The 15,061-nt window shown below is 38.1% G+C and overlaps 1 protein-coding gene across 1 annotated transcript; it reads left to right on the top strand.

Moving 5' to 3' along the window:
- On the top strand, positions 1–14,086 carry cacng5b (calcium channel, voltage-dependent, gamma subunit 5b). The gene is made up of 6 exons (XM_026916124.3): positions 1–394; positions 5,865–6,072; positions 7,509–7,595; positions 8,992–9,132; positions 9,211–9,356; positions 11,525–14,086. The coding sequence occupies exons 2-6, from the start codon at positions 5,877–5,879 to the stop codon at positions 11,765–11,767; spliced, it is 813 nt and encodes a 270-aa protein (XP_026771925.1). The 5' UTR covers positions 1–394; positions 5,865–5,876; the 3' UTR covers positions 11,768–14,086.
- Positions 14,087–15,061: the final 975 nt, after the last annotated feature.

Below are 15,061 nucleotides of genomic sequence, written 5' to 3'. Positions count from 1 at the left end.
GTGTGACTCCGGCTTTAAAGCTTGCGGGGCTTCGTCTCGAATCGTATGTCCGAATAGTGAGCTAGCAGGTGTGTCACACAGGCTTCAGTGAAGTATCAGTGAAGTGTCAGTGACGTTTCAGTGAAGTGTCAGTGTGCGGTTTTGGGGACGGAGCCGAATTTTACGCGCGCTTTCTTTGCGCGCGCGAGCCGCTGTGACTGGAGGAGGCAGCTGGTGAAGAGGAAGGAGGTGAATGCTCTCTTGAGTTATTCTCCTCAGCTGGATTTTAATATATAACATTTCATTCTGAAACAAAACCAAGCTTAACAGCTGAGTCGAAAAGCTGCTGGACTGCTAGACAGTTTTATCCACACCGGAGCTCGGGACAATCCATATTCTCCTTATCTTTCTCGAGGTAATGACTGTTTATCACACTGCTGTGTACAGAATTAAGAATAACAGTAGGCTAGTATTTTACTTCAGGTAAATTTGTTTGGTTGGAAACTCATTTTTATTGGTTTAAAGGAGAGCAGTATGAGAGAGCAGATTATATTTTTTTTTCCATCTCTTCCATAATCTACTAAAGGAAATCTCTGAATGTACTAACTGAAATAAAATGTTGTTTTTAATCATGATTTAGGTTTCTATGCTCAGTTTATGCTAACTGAGCACTAATGCAGTCTTTCATATGGATGCTAGAGAAATGTTTATGTGCTTACATTTTGTTACAGGTTTTTACACCAATCCTTTAAACTAATTCAGAATGTAAGATCGTGAGAAAATACTTATGCAGTGTTATCTGGTGTGATGGGTTAAAATATGAGAATTGATTAACATTAATTAATCAATTACTGTTGCTGAAAATACAAGCAGCATTGAGGTTTCTCTGTACTGGAGAAACACTGATTCTCCAAATGCAGTGAAAGAGGGAAAAGAGGTACAGAAGTGCATGTTTTGTCTACCTACCTCTTACAGGGTGCTTGATCTTTCTCAGTAGGGTTTAAAAACCTCCAAAGTAGGGTCTAAAATTCCTCTGATTCAGATCTCTTTTAGTTTAGACAAGTTTTTAAAAAAAATAATGTTAAATTTACAAGCTGTATTACAGTCAGAAATAAATATATAATCTACCTAGTTGGCATCAGCAGCCAACACACTCAGAGATAGAGATAGAGAGAGAGAAGGAGGGAGAGAGAGATTGTATCCCCTACATATACAATACACAGCAGAGTGCAACCAAAAAAATAATAAAGAAATACGATGTATTATACAGCAAAATATCCAGTAACGAAAAACTCGTTCAGTGGTCATTTGCACTAGGTTTTACTTCAGTATTGGAGATTTTTCTGGGTACCTTCACATTAATATTCTTAAGAAAAAATGGCACCTTGTGACATTACAATTAAAAAAAACTATTGCTGTAAACTGTGTGCTCTTTAAAAGGGTAAAGAGAAAATCTATAGTAGATATTTTATAGAGAAAGCTATATACTGTCTTATATTAGTTATTAATTGCTAATTATTTAATTGCTGATAATTCATATGTGATTAATATAGCTTGTTGGTGGCCCTGACATCTGACATTTCGTTTGTCAAATGTGTGTGTATTTGTGTGCATATGTGGATTGGATTTAGGGGTGGACTTCTGGAGAAAGACAGAAAGGCTACAGCAAGTAAGTTCGAGTGCCTAATCACTGCTGGAGACTAAAGGGAAAGAAACTGTGCGTGTGTGTGTTTGTGTGTGAAAAGAACGAGAGAGAGAGAAAGAGGCAGCTCCTTGGAAGAAACAGGAATGATTCATCACTCGCAGGTCACCTGTATGTGTAGATTAGTCTAAGCTTGCAGTCAGCCGTCAGTAAAAAGGTTCCTCCTACTCCCACTGGAACAGTGAAATGACTCATCCACTGCTGCAAGCAAATTTTCACAGTCTTACTGTTTGACACAGGTCAATAACGTCTCACATGACTAAATCTCATTTACATTTATAATTATCTTTCTGTTCACTTAGACACTTTTCAAGTGAGGCAAAAGAAACAAGTCTCAAATTATTGTACAACGAAAACAGCCAAGTTTTATAAAATGTGCTAGAACTCAGGAGACACTAGTCATAAAGCAGTCAAACTATCAATTATAAAATCTTGCAACTAAAAATATATAATTGGGTCCATAAGTATTTGGACAGTGACACAATTTTCATAATTTTGCCTCTGTACACCACCACAATGGATTTGAAATGAAACAATCAGGATTGTTGTGATTGAAGTGTAGACTTTCAGCTTTATTTCAAGGGGTTTAACAAAAATATTGCAATAATTGTTTAGGAATTGCAGCCATTTTTACAGAGTCCCTCCATTTTCACAGGCTCAAAAGTAATTGGACAAACTTACATAATTATAAATATAAGGATTATTTATAATACTTAGAAGTCGTTTGCAAGCAATGACTGCCTGACGTCTGGAACCCATGGACATCACCAAATGCTGAGTTTCCTCCCTTGAGATGCTTTGCCAGGCCTTTACTGCAGCTGCCTTCAGTTCCTGCTTGTGGGTCTTTCTGCCTTCTGTTTTGTCTTCAGTAAGTGAAAACCATGCTCCATTACATTGAGGTCAGGTGACTCAGCCATTTAAGGAGATTCATTTTCTTTGTCTTAAGAAGCTCTCCTGTTGCTTTTGCAGTATGTTTTTGGTCATTATCCATCTGTACTGTGAAGCGCCGTCCTACCAGTTTTGCAGCATTTGACTGAATCTGAGCAGAAAGTATAGCTCTATACACTCGATACACAGAATTCCTCCTGCTATCAGCAATAAACACCAGTGACTCAGTTCCATTAGCAGCCATACATGCCTGTGCCATAACACTTCCTCCACCATGTTTGATAGATGATTTGGTATGCCTTGGATCTTTTGGATGCTTTCCTTCTCTGTACTATTCTCTTCTCATCATTCATTCTCTAATAGGTCTGTTTTGTTTTGTTTTTGTTTTTTTTTTCTAGTACAAGTTAATCTTTCAAGTTTCATCTGTCCAGAGAATCTTGGTCCAGAACTGAGCAGGCTTTATTAGATGTTTTCTAGCAAAGTCTAATCTGGCCTTTCTGTTCTTAAGTGTTACCAGTGGTTTGCATCTTGAGGTAAGTATTTACACCTCTGTATATTCATTCATGAAGCATCTCCTCCTGAAGTCACTCCTAAAGTTTCTACTATCTCCAATAGGTCTGGTTTTTTTTTTTGTTTTTTTAGCCTAATGATGGCCTCCTCCACTTGCAGTGACACGTCTTTGGAATGCATATTGAGAGTTCCCATGAACAGCAACCAAATGTAAATTCAGCGCTTGGAATCAACTCCAGACCTTTTATCTCTTTAATTTATCATGAAATAACAAGGAAACAGGCCATACCTGGCCACAAAACTGCTTATCAGTCAAGTGTCCAATTACTTTTGAGCCTGTGAAAATGGAGGGACTCTGTAAAAACTGGCAGTAATTCCTAAACTGTTAATGCAATGTTTTTGTTAAACCCATTGAATCAAATCTGAAAGTCTACACTTCCATCACGTCTTGATTGCTTCATTTCAAATCCATTGTGGTGATGTCCAGAGGCAAAATTACGAAAACTGGGTCACTGTCCAAATACCTATGGACCTAACTGTAATAATTTACAATATGTTTAATAGGACAAATACGTTCACTGATCTCAAATATAAGGGTCAGGTTTTTTTTGCTTTTTGTTCAACACCATATTAATGAAAAATCCAACGTAGAAGAAGTGGAGACAGTAAACGTCTTTCTCAAAGTTACAGTAGAGACTCGGCTCGGCTAGTTAGCAATCTGTGAGATGACAAGCACAAACTCTGTGTACAGATGAGGATGTGAGAGCGCTAGACAGACTAATGGACTAAAGCTCTGCTGCATCTCTCTCTTTATGTAGACATGAAGTGAGTTCTATATTCCACTGGCACCACTATGAGCGTGTGTCTGCTAGTTCTTCGTACACTGGCCACGTGAGGCAAGCAGCTATCACTGATTCAGAAATATGAGTAAATTTTTCAACCAAGTGTATTTTTTCCTCCACTCTAATATCTTTGTTTATGAAAAACCTGTATTGTTCTGTAAGAACAGAGGCAACGCTTTCTTCCACCATCTGCAGATGTGACCTAACAGATGTGCTGAAAGAAGTGGAAGGGGCTCATTAGTGCCTGTATTTCCTCTTTGCTTGCGTGTGAAGATGCATGTGTATGTGTGGTGACCCATGATGGCTGTGCCGAGCCTTCACTCGCATTTATGTAAATAGACACTATTAAGTGCTTTCAGCATTGTGCGGCTTGCATCTGTGCACCACTGAAAACAACCCAGTCTTCAACATCAGGATATGGTTTATCCCATTTTTAGAGTCTGTTCCAATCTCTGTCAATCACTGTGCATCCAGATGTGACAAGAAAGATGTGCTCTTATTCTGCTATAGTCATCAACAAGGCTTGTTCTTGCTTTACAGAAGCAAATCACTAACAGCATGTTTCAAACAAAAAGAAAATCAAACGCTATAATGGCTAATTTTTGTTCTCACCAATCAAACCCTGAAACATCATCCCTCTAACTTCTATCGTCTCCTCTACCAGCCTTCTTAGTATTGCAATATGCAATATATAAATGCATCTGTAATTAATATTCATCGGTGTTTGACAAGTATAATATTTCCCAGCATGCAATGTTAGCCTGGTCAACAGGCCACTTACCCATTAGTCATGACTGCAGTAAGATTGATGTCTAATATTTAATTAAAATTTAAATTATGTCACCAAAGCTGAGTATACACTCTCACAATCAGTAACCTAAATGATTGTTTATCTAATTTGTTATCTTATGACAACCATCTCTTAAGTTCATGAGTGGTTTATGTTATGAAAGAAAATTTTAGAAAAATGAAGATGAGGTGCCTAAATTGTTTTTCTTTTTTCTTCTGACTTATCATAAACAAGGTGTTTCTGCTCACAGAACTGATGCTCACACATTTTTCAAGTCAAGTGCGCCTTTCATCTAAAAGTGAATTAAGCAGAGGCGGTTTATCAGAAATACATTGAGAACTGGGCCAGAATGTTTCAAATACAGACATTGAAGTGTTGGTTTGTTTCTATGGTCTGCATACAATTCAGATAGCAAAGTAGTGGAGTGTGAAGCTCCTTGTTTCATGTCGCTCCACTAGAATTTAAGACTGAGACTGATATTATTAGGGGCCTATGTGTGGTGGGCATCAGCTAGATGGCTGAATTATTCCAGATTAGCAGAGTATAAGGACAAACATTCATTTTTCCCAGTCTGTGTGATTAGACATATCAACTTTCTAAGCTCAGACTCAGCAACTGAAATGGATTTAGGAGGTGTACAGTATGTTCGGAAGCATGGCAAAGCAAATAGTATATATGATCTCTAACAAGATCATGAGGGTGGGTAGGAGTATAGGGTGGGGAAGTGTTTCAAATTTCTAAGCCAATCCAACTCCTCAAGAAGGAGGAGCTCAAAGCATGGGCTCGACTGACAAATAAGCATACAGTACTGTGGATGAAACGTTGTCAAATAAGTATCAAGAAATTTAACATTCAAGCATCTATTTTGAAGACTTAACACACTTGAGATGTTACAGACTTTAAAGTGCACATTTTAGCGATATAGTGTATAGGTGTCTGCAGTTTATGATATGATTCACTTTGATTTTCCAGAAGAAAAAAAAAACTACATAAGGTGCCCGAAAAGATTGAGAATATAAGGCTAAAATCAAATAAGGAAAGATGTGTTCCTAGCAGAAGCAGTTGCAATTTCTTGGTTCCATGGTCAAGTGTATGTGTCTATGATTGTCATTCTTCATCAGGGTTTTTGCTGTGGTGTTCACTGTGCCTGCAGGAGGTTGGTGGTATGACTGTGTGTGGCAGGAAAGCGCTGACCCTGCTGAGCAGTGTGTTCGCAGTGTGTGGCCTGGGCCTGCTGGGCATAGCTGTGAGCACTGATTACTGGCTCTACCTAGAGGAGGGGGTCATCCTACCCTTCAACCAGAGCACCAGCATCCACACATACCTGCATTCTGGCCTGTGGAGACTTTGCTTCCTGTCAGGTAAGGGATATCATTTCATATCATTGCATCTCATAAAACGCATTGAGTTTCAAAAATTAAAGACAGTAGTGAGCTGGGTGTCGGAGTGTCAAAGCGTGTGTCAAGAAATTAGCACTTTCTCAGGTGAGACTCTGTATCAGTGCTTGTGTTGTTTTCCTGTGATGACATCATTGATGATGATACGAAGCCCTGTTTAGGGATTGCTTCAAGAATGGGTACAATTTTGGCAGTTTTTTTCAAGTGAAGCCACATTCAACCTCAGAGACACATTTTTAAATAAACACTGTCACTGTCCACATGAAGCACACTAATCTTTTATCAATTATTATTGTACAGACATGATTATATCAACAACCTAACAAGATATAAACAAACACAAGATGCAAATAATAGCATTACAAACTATTTCAACATACAGAACTAAATCTCTGCCCACATTTATTATTTCAAGTTCGTGTCTAGGCTACACTTGTAAGAATTCCTTTATTTGACATGAACATGTACATGCTCACATGTGTATTATTTTGACCACTGGAGGCCTTTAAAAATGAACCACTTTTCAGCACAGTTTGTCTGGAAAGCTTCAACACTTCATGCAGCTTCGTGTTGCCTTCACTATAAGACAGGAATTTAAACAGAATGAGAACAATTAAACATTACAAAATAAACTGCTTGCGGTGAACTGGCGTCCAATCTAGGGTGTATTCCTCCCTCACTCCCAGTGACTGACCGTGACCCTGCCCAGGATAAAGCGGGTACTGAAGATGAATTGCCACTTTCCCAAGTACAGTATAGTGAAATTCTTTTCTTCAGATATCCCAGCTTGCTAAAAACCTGGGGTCAGGGCACAGGGTCTGCAATTATACAATCACCCCTGGAGCTCAACGGCAGTGCTGGGATTTGAACTCATGAGCTTCTGATCATTAGACCATAATTAATCATTCATTCATTCAATCAATCAATCTAGTTTTGAGTAATTGTAAAGGAAACCTCTCCATGTGTGAAACTGCAAGTAGGAGTCGTTTATATGGATATTGTGGTTATATAGAGTGCCCAGATTAATACAGTCTCACACACACACACACACACACACACACACAGGCATATGCTGTGTATAAATGTGTTTTATAGGTGAGCTGAGCAGTGGTACTACAATTATTTAACTGATCTCACAATCATAGGCTATAAGTGTGAGTAAACCATTATCTTTAGCTATTCATAAAGATAAAACAAAACACTGCTGGTAAAATGTAGTCTCCATGTGATGACACTGTAAGTGAATTTTGAGCATCCTGATCCTGCAATTCTCAGTGCATTTTGAGTGTGTGAGTGTCAGTGAGTCAGTGCTTTGACATCCTCATATGCTCTCTCCTCTCTCACTCTCTCTCTCACTCTCTCTCTCTCTCTCTCTCTCTCTCATTTTCACTCTCTACTAGGAGAGGAGATGGGCCGGTGTTTCACTATAGAGTATCTTATGCCTATGAGCGTACAACTGACCAGTGAATCTACAGTCAGTGTCCTGAGTAAGTGCCTTTCTATATTTTTCTATGGAAAAAGAACCTATGCTCTCAGCTCACGATATATGTATTAACTGCATTCTGATTAGCCTAAATGATAGGTACTTGCAGGACTGTCTGATATAAATGAGGCTAGAGGGGTTATACCCTCCCTCTCTATCAGGAAAAAGTAATAAAACAGTAATAAATAAGTAAGAAGCTTTAATTTATGCCATCCACAGCATCCTATTTGCTTTTAACAAATGGCTTGCATTGGATTTTTCAAGTGATACAGACACTATACAGAGTGATACACCCCCTAGTTTAGAGTCTGTTGGGGCTAATCTGTTTAAGCCTGTGTTACTCTCACATCCTTAACACCATCATCATTAGCGTCATCCACAGTGATTTAGAAGGCACATGTGAAGTACAGGGCGGCGCGGTGGCGCAATGGGTAGCATTGCCGCCTCACAGCTCCAGTTTACTCTGTTCAATCCTGAGCTTACTGTCTTACTGTCTGTGCAGTTTGACATATTCTCCAAGTTTGTGTGGGTTTTCCTCAGGTTGTCCGGTTTCCTGCCATCTTCCAAAAACATGCAAGTGTACAGATTGGCTAAGCTTAGTTGCCCCTTTAGTTTATTTTCCCAGAACACGTTTGGAGGAGAAAGAAGTAAATAGATTAATCAAATGTCATCCAATTAAAGTACACATAAGTTGTATATAGTTTGAACAAACATTCATTCCTCTGTATATTTTGTAGTAGTTTTTTGCCTATGCCTATATAAAGATAAAACTCTGTGCTCTACCCCAATGGTTTCATAATAGTAACAGCAAGGTACTGATGGGCAGTGAAAGTGGTTTGATCAGAGGCCTAACACCAGTATAATATGTAAAAAAAAAAAAAAAAAAGAAAGAAAAAAAAGTTGTGTGTGGGGTTTTACAGGCAAAACCTTTGTGGTATTGCAAACATGGGTAGCAGTCTGTTATGTAGATAGTGCCCTCTTGTGGTGAGGAAATATAGAAACATGTGCCTCTGCTGCAGCTCTAATTAAGTCACGAAACGTCTGTGGAAGAGAAGCTTCTTCCTACCTGTTAAATATTTTGTGTGTGCACTGGAAGTCCATTTAAGAGTACTAGAAAATAAATGCTTTTTCTACAGTGTATGCTATAAACAACAAGAAGCAAAGTGCGGTCTTGATGAATTAAGAGGAAAAACGTCTATGATTATGCTCTACAAGACTCTTCTTTTGATCTATAATTGGACTTCATAAAAGATAAAGTAAATAGATTATTTATATTTTAAATGAAGTTTTATTTATATAAATTTATTTAAATGTATTTTTAATTTCATTTAGAAAGCTTTGCAGCAAAGATATGCATTTTAGGTGTAAGTTTGTTCTATAAAAACACCTTCTTTATACAGAGATGATTCGCACAGCCACCCCCTTCCCCCTGGTCAGCCTCTTCTTCATGTTCATCGGCTTTGTGCTCAGTAACATCGGACACATTCGCCCGCACCGCACCGTACTGGCCTTCGCTTCTGGAATCTTCTTCATCCTCTCAGGTACTGTTTGCTTTTCTATTACTTGGTCTTCTCCATATTGTTCTCCTGTACCACTCTGTCCTTCTGTTTCTCTGTCAGGCCTTTCTCTGGTGGTGGGTCTCGTTCTTTACATCTCCAGCATCAATGACGAGATGTTGAATAGAAGTAAAAGTAATGAGGCCTTTTTCAGCTACAAATACGGCTGGTCCTTTGCCTTTGCTGCTATCTCCTTCCTGCTGACAGAGGTACATGTCTGCACTATAACTCTGCTCTTTGCCTTTTCTAGATGATTTTCCATTGATTGGAATCAAAGATGTTCTGAGCAAAGCTCGATAGTGAATTCATAGCAAGATTATTTAATTTCATGGCTAATCCATGGTTTAAGCTGTATAACGGAGCTAAGAGATGAAAAAATAAATGAAGCTTAAGTCATAATAGATTTCAGGGGTGGCACCACTACTCCAAAAGAGGTGGGGCAAAATTTGTCATCTAACTGACTAAAGTCTGACTTAGACTAGCCAATTAAAACAATTGCACTATTCATATTTATATAATTTCAAGCAAAAAAAAATAATTGAGGTGCTTCAGAGACAGGAAAATGTAAACAGATAGAAAACCATTGCTAGCTGCTGCTTAAACTGATGCTATATGCATACCTGTCTTTTTCCTGGGAACTCAGATCTTGGGATGCTGGTCTATCATCATCTTTTTTCTATGATCAATTTTCTCTCCCTACAAAAAACAAATAAGATGGACACTGTGACCTAACTGACTAAAGACTGATCTGTCATCATCTTTTTGTCTGAGAGAAGAGGTACACCTGTCATTTGTCTATGAAACATACAGACTAACTATGCATTTTGCTATGTATTTGGCGCCAGGGTCTGATTATAATACAATAACAGGGCACAACACACCTTTATTGAACATCAGAGTAGTTTGTTTTGGCCCCCACACTTCATTTTGCAGTTTACTTCTCAGGCAGCTAATAACAGCAAAAAAGACATGCTCATGTTCCGCAGTAGGCTGTTTGTTTTCCAGCAAGCCTTACTTTATTTGAAGAATGTCATTTGAGGAATGTTCCTGTAATCGATTCAGAATGTGTGCATATGAAACATTAGTGATACTGATTCAACACACGATTATTAAGCGCCAGTGAGGGCCAAAGCACGATAAACTCTTTATAGCTCATAGGAGATCTCCTTTAGGAGAAATGCCCCACCCCCAGCTGAAGTGGAATATTTGATTGGTTTTTCAAAGGAGTCAGATCTGTCTGTTATTGCCTGAAAAGTGTCAGGTCAGATGCCAGCTCACCCCATTGCTCCGATGGCCCTAATAGATTTAGAAAATAGCTGGTGCTATACTATTGTCATTAATGTACTGTGAACTCATTGATTCTAATGTTTGATGGTAATTTCTAATGTCATTGGCTTAAGTCAGGGTTGCTCAGACTTTTTGCAGCCAGAGACTCTTACAGTGTAGAATAAAACCCACATATGATCTTAGAATGGATTTATTTTATGAGCTGAATCTGACATAAAATATTAGGGATGAACTATGCATCATATTAATTGCTTTAGTGGAATTGTTAGAGTTTTTTTTCCAGAATTTTATACCCGCAGAACCCAAACCATTTACAATGTGTTGAAAAGACTAACTATGAAGTTTTAATTTCTATATAGACTATATGGCCAAAAGTATGCGGACACCTGACCATCACACCCATGCATGCCTATTCCAAAACCATGCGCATTAACACGGAGTTGGTGTTATAGCAGCCTCCAATCTTCTGGGAAGGCGTTCCACTAGATTTTGCAATGTGGCTGTGGGGATTTGTGCTCATTCAGCTGTTAGAGCATTAGGGAAGTTGGCCACTTATGTCAAGTGAGAAGGCCTGACATTTTTGACTTTATAGCATATACTTAAAAATAGATTTTTAATCATACTATCCGGCTCACCCATAACAGGATGGGTTCCCTTTTGAGTCTGGTTCCTTCTCAAGGTCTTGTCCTCATGTCATCACAGGGAGATTGTCCTTTCCACTGTCACCTCTCACTTGCTCATCAGGGATCTTATTCTGTGAATTCTGTAAAGCTGCATCGTGACAATATCTGTTGCTAAAAGAACTATACAAATAAAACTCAATCAAATTAAATAATTATAAAACCTTTCAGCTCAAGTAGCCAGTCAGTTAGGCTTAGAACTAAAATTATGTGATATAACTATAAACTAATTATCTATAATGTAATGCTTTAATATGAAGTTTAATACTATAATTTAATACTGACATTAAATTAGATTTTAAGTTCCCTCTGCAAAAGTTTTAAAAAAATAACAGGGTAAAAAATAGGAACTGGGATATGCTTATACTGTAAAGGAAACCTGTTCAACTTGTTTGTGCTTTTCTGTTCAGAGTGCCGGCGTCATGTCGGTCTACCTGTTCACTAAGCGCTACACAGCTGAGGAGCTGTACAGGCCGCATACAAGCTTCTACCGGCCGCGTCTCAGCAACTGCTCCGAGCACTCGACTCAGTTCCTGCAGCGCCGACACAGTCCCTCGGACATCTCCAGTGAGGCCTCACTCCAAATGAACAGCAGCTACCCAGCCCTGCTCAAGAGCCCTGAGTATGAACAAGTCTCCTCCTCACTCTGCTAAACGCAGACAGATGGACGGATGTGAAGGTGGACAGATAGACAGGGAGATAAATGGCTAGGTGGGTGGGTGGATGGAAGTCATTTAGGAAAGGAATTTCCTTTATAAAATAATGTGAAGACACCAGAAAGGTAGAGACAGCTTTTAAACTACTTAAACTCAATAGTTGTTATGACATAATCTTAGTTTTGTTGATTTCATAATAACCTGAAATCATGTTTGCGAAAGTAAACCTTGTTCACCAGCAGAGGGCAGAAACGTGTTACTGCTGACCCGCTGTTAGTGCCAAAATGCCTAACCAGCCACAATGACTGGTTTTATTTATTCATACAACAATTATTTATACAACAATATAAATAAAGAACATGTTTCATTACTGTGTATCTGACACCCCAACCTGTAGGTGGTAATCAGTAACAGCTGCAGTGAATGGCATCTGCATTCACTTTCCTGTTCCATCTGCTCACCTTCATAATGAGTCTCTGTGAAAAATCTGTTAAATTGCACTTGTGTCTGACTTAAGTGCAGGGATAGGGCATCAGAAAGAACAACACATGCAATATCATGAAAACAGTAGAAAAAAAGCAATCCTGGGCCTTTATCATTTAGTAAAATTGTGTGTAAATATAGGCTACACCAAACTAAAAATTGCTGCCAGATTTACAAACGTTCCAGTGATCCTGAAGTTCTACATATTCATGAGCGTATGTTGATGAATCGCCTATAAATTGAAAAGCGTATTCACGTTACAGCATTTAGCGACGCCCACGAAACTTCATAAAAAGCAAAGCACCCAGAGAGCTGAAAAAGCAAAATGAAGACAGAACAGTGAAAGAAAAGGAATCTCAGAGGCAGAAGTGGAAGTTATTTTGCCACACATCTATGACAATTAAAAAAATATATCATTAGCAGCATAAGAGCACCTGAAAAGGTTAAAATCTGAAGACAAATTACAGAAAAGGTGGATTAGGTATGAATTAAATGAAGTGAAAAGAAAATGGTTTTGACATGCCAGGCACAACATTTAGGAAACTGCTATGTTTAATTGTTTCTCTGTGACTGGCCAGACATCTCTTACACTGACGTGCATAATTCAACCTCTCCCTAATCTTGGAAAAGCCAGGAGGTCATGCATCATAAGGAAACATAAAGAATTTGAGAAGAAGCCGATCATGGCACCCAGCAAACTAGGGATTATCCAGCTCATTGCAGGTTGAATCTTACCACATTGGTCACTTCTCACTCTCTGAAATGTGTCAGTACCAAGAAACTCAAGCACTGATAAATTGGACATGCTAAGGGATGGTACAAGATTGTTCCTCTTTCAGCTGCCCCCGTTAGGCATCGCCACAGCGGATCATTTGTCCACGTATTTGATTTTGGCACAGTTTTTAAGTCGGATGCCTTTCCTGGTGCAGCCCTCCCCAATTTAATCTGGGCTTGGGACCGCACACTGTTGCACGCAACCCCAGTGGCAGGGGTTGGCTCCCTGGCCGGGATTCGACCCCTGGCCGCAGCGGTGAGAGTGCCGTGACCTAACCACTAGTCCTCCAGGGATCCTGAATGGCACAAGATTGTTCGGTCTAATTAGCGCTGGCTCTAAAGTGTTGCACAGCATTTAAAGAACCAATTTATAAGCCAGCTTTCATCCTCTGAAAAAAAAAAAAAAATCTCTAAATATCTCTAAATATGTGTTCTCTGACAAACATAGAATGCACTATGTCTTCTAGCAGCCTAATGCCAGCTGAGCCGTTGCAGAAACCAGCCTGTCCTCATTTAATACAGTGCCATTTCTTCTGTGTTCATTGAATGACTTTTGTCTTAATTTATGTTGGCTTACTTTCTTTAATTATTATTTTCATATTTAATATTTCTATAATTAATGCCATTAATATGAAACAAATGGGTTACACATTTTTTTATCACTAGATCCGTGTGTGCAATTGAAATAAATAAGCTATTTAAAATTAACATAATCTACATATAAAACTGCAGTAACTTATTGCCAGTTGTATGATTTGAAGCCTGAGGTTCACATCAGTAAAGTTCCTTATTCATAAATTCACTCAAACTCAGAAGCTCTGGTATGATACCGACATTTTTCAGAAAAGGGTTATTTTTATTTTAGTGTGTAAATGATCCTACAAAAGATGTACGAATTAATTTGTTTGGATCCATCTTGATAAATGAGGCCCACTGTGGGTGAGTGAGGAGTGAGGGTCATGGTTTTATTTATTTATTTATTTATTTATTTATTTCTGTATGAAATAGATCCTATAATACAGTAAGCTTAGTCATTATTAAAAGAAGGCAAATATTAAACAGCGCAAAATTGCGCCAAATATTGTCTGGAAATCTTTTTTTTTTTTTTTTAAACATTTTATATTAGGTTTATTGTCTGCATTGTGCTGTCAGTCACTGAAGGACCAGTTTATTATGTAAGTATTCCCAGTTTGGGCTCTGGTACATAGAATACTGCAAAATATTCTGAAAACCTCTGTAAATATTAGGTAAACATTCCTTTTCACAGAAGCAAAATGAGAAAAATATTTGAATGCTAACACCATTTAATTCATAGCAGTGAAATATATTACAACACATCTGTATTTATTTGTTTTGAATTCACCTCATTGAGATTCAAAGTAGTTTTATTTCAGTGTTCAGCAGCTGATGTTTTCACTGTTCGCAAATTCAGATATTTGAGCAGTCAAATTCAATTTAAAAGCCATGTTAATTATCCAGGCTCCCTAGGGATAAAGTCAAGCCCTGAACAAAATGAACTAGTATCAGTGTCCATACTGAAGTAAAACTACTTTGAATTTCAAGGAGGTGAATTCAAAACAAATGCAGATATTTGGTTTTCAGTAATATATTTAAATACTATGAATTTAGTGGGGTTTAAATTTAATTACTAATAATTCTAATACTGAGAAATACTAAGAATAAGAATTTAACATTCAAACCTTTGTCTCTCTCTCTCTTTTTTTTGCATTCATAGCTTTTTATAGGCAATTACTTCTCTTCATATCCATATGTTATTTGGTTTAGTAAATATTAAAAATCAGAAGGTGTACTTTGTAAAATTATTAGTTTTGGCCAGTTGGTTTTGGAAATTGATTTTTACACTGTCTGAATCCGTTTCAATGTTTTTGTTTTTGTTTTTGTTTTTTTTAATTCTGTACATATCCCAGGACTATTCTACTACTAACTACTTATAGGTTCTTCCCCTCACAGGAAGAGAGATGTTGACTATGTGCAAAATTAATTTGTGCACTCCATCAGATTCAGGGTTAAAGC

Source organism: Pangasianodon hypophthalmus, chromosome 13, assembly GCF_027358585.1.
Source record: "Pangasianodon hypophthalmus isolate fPanHyp1 chromosome 13, fPanHyp1.pri, whole genome shotgun sequence".
Lineage (NCBI taxonomy): Eukaryota > Metazoa > Chordata > Actinopteri > Siluriformes > Pangasiidae > Pangasianodon > Pangasianodon hypophthalmus.
The sequence above is the reverse complement of the archived record's forward strand: the minus strand, read 5'-3'. Positions and strand labels throughout refer to the sequence as shown.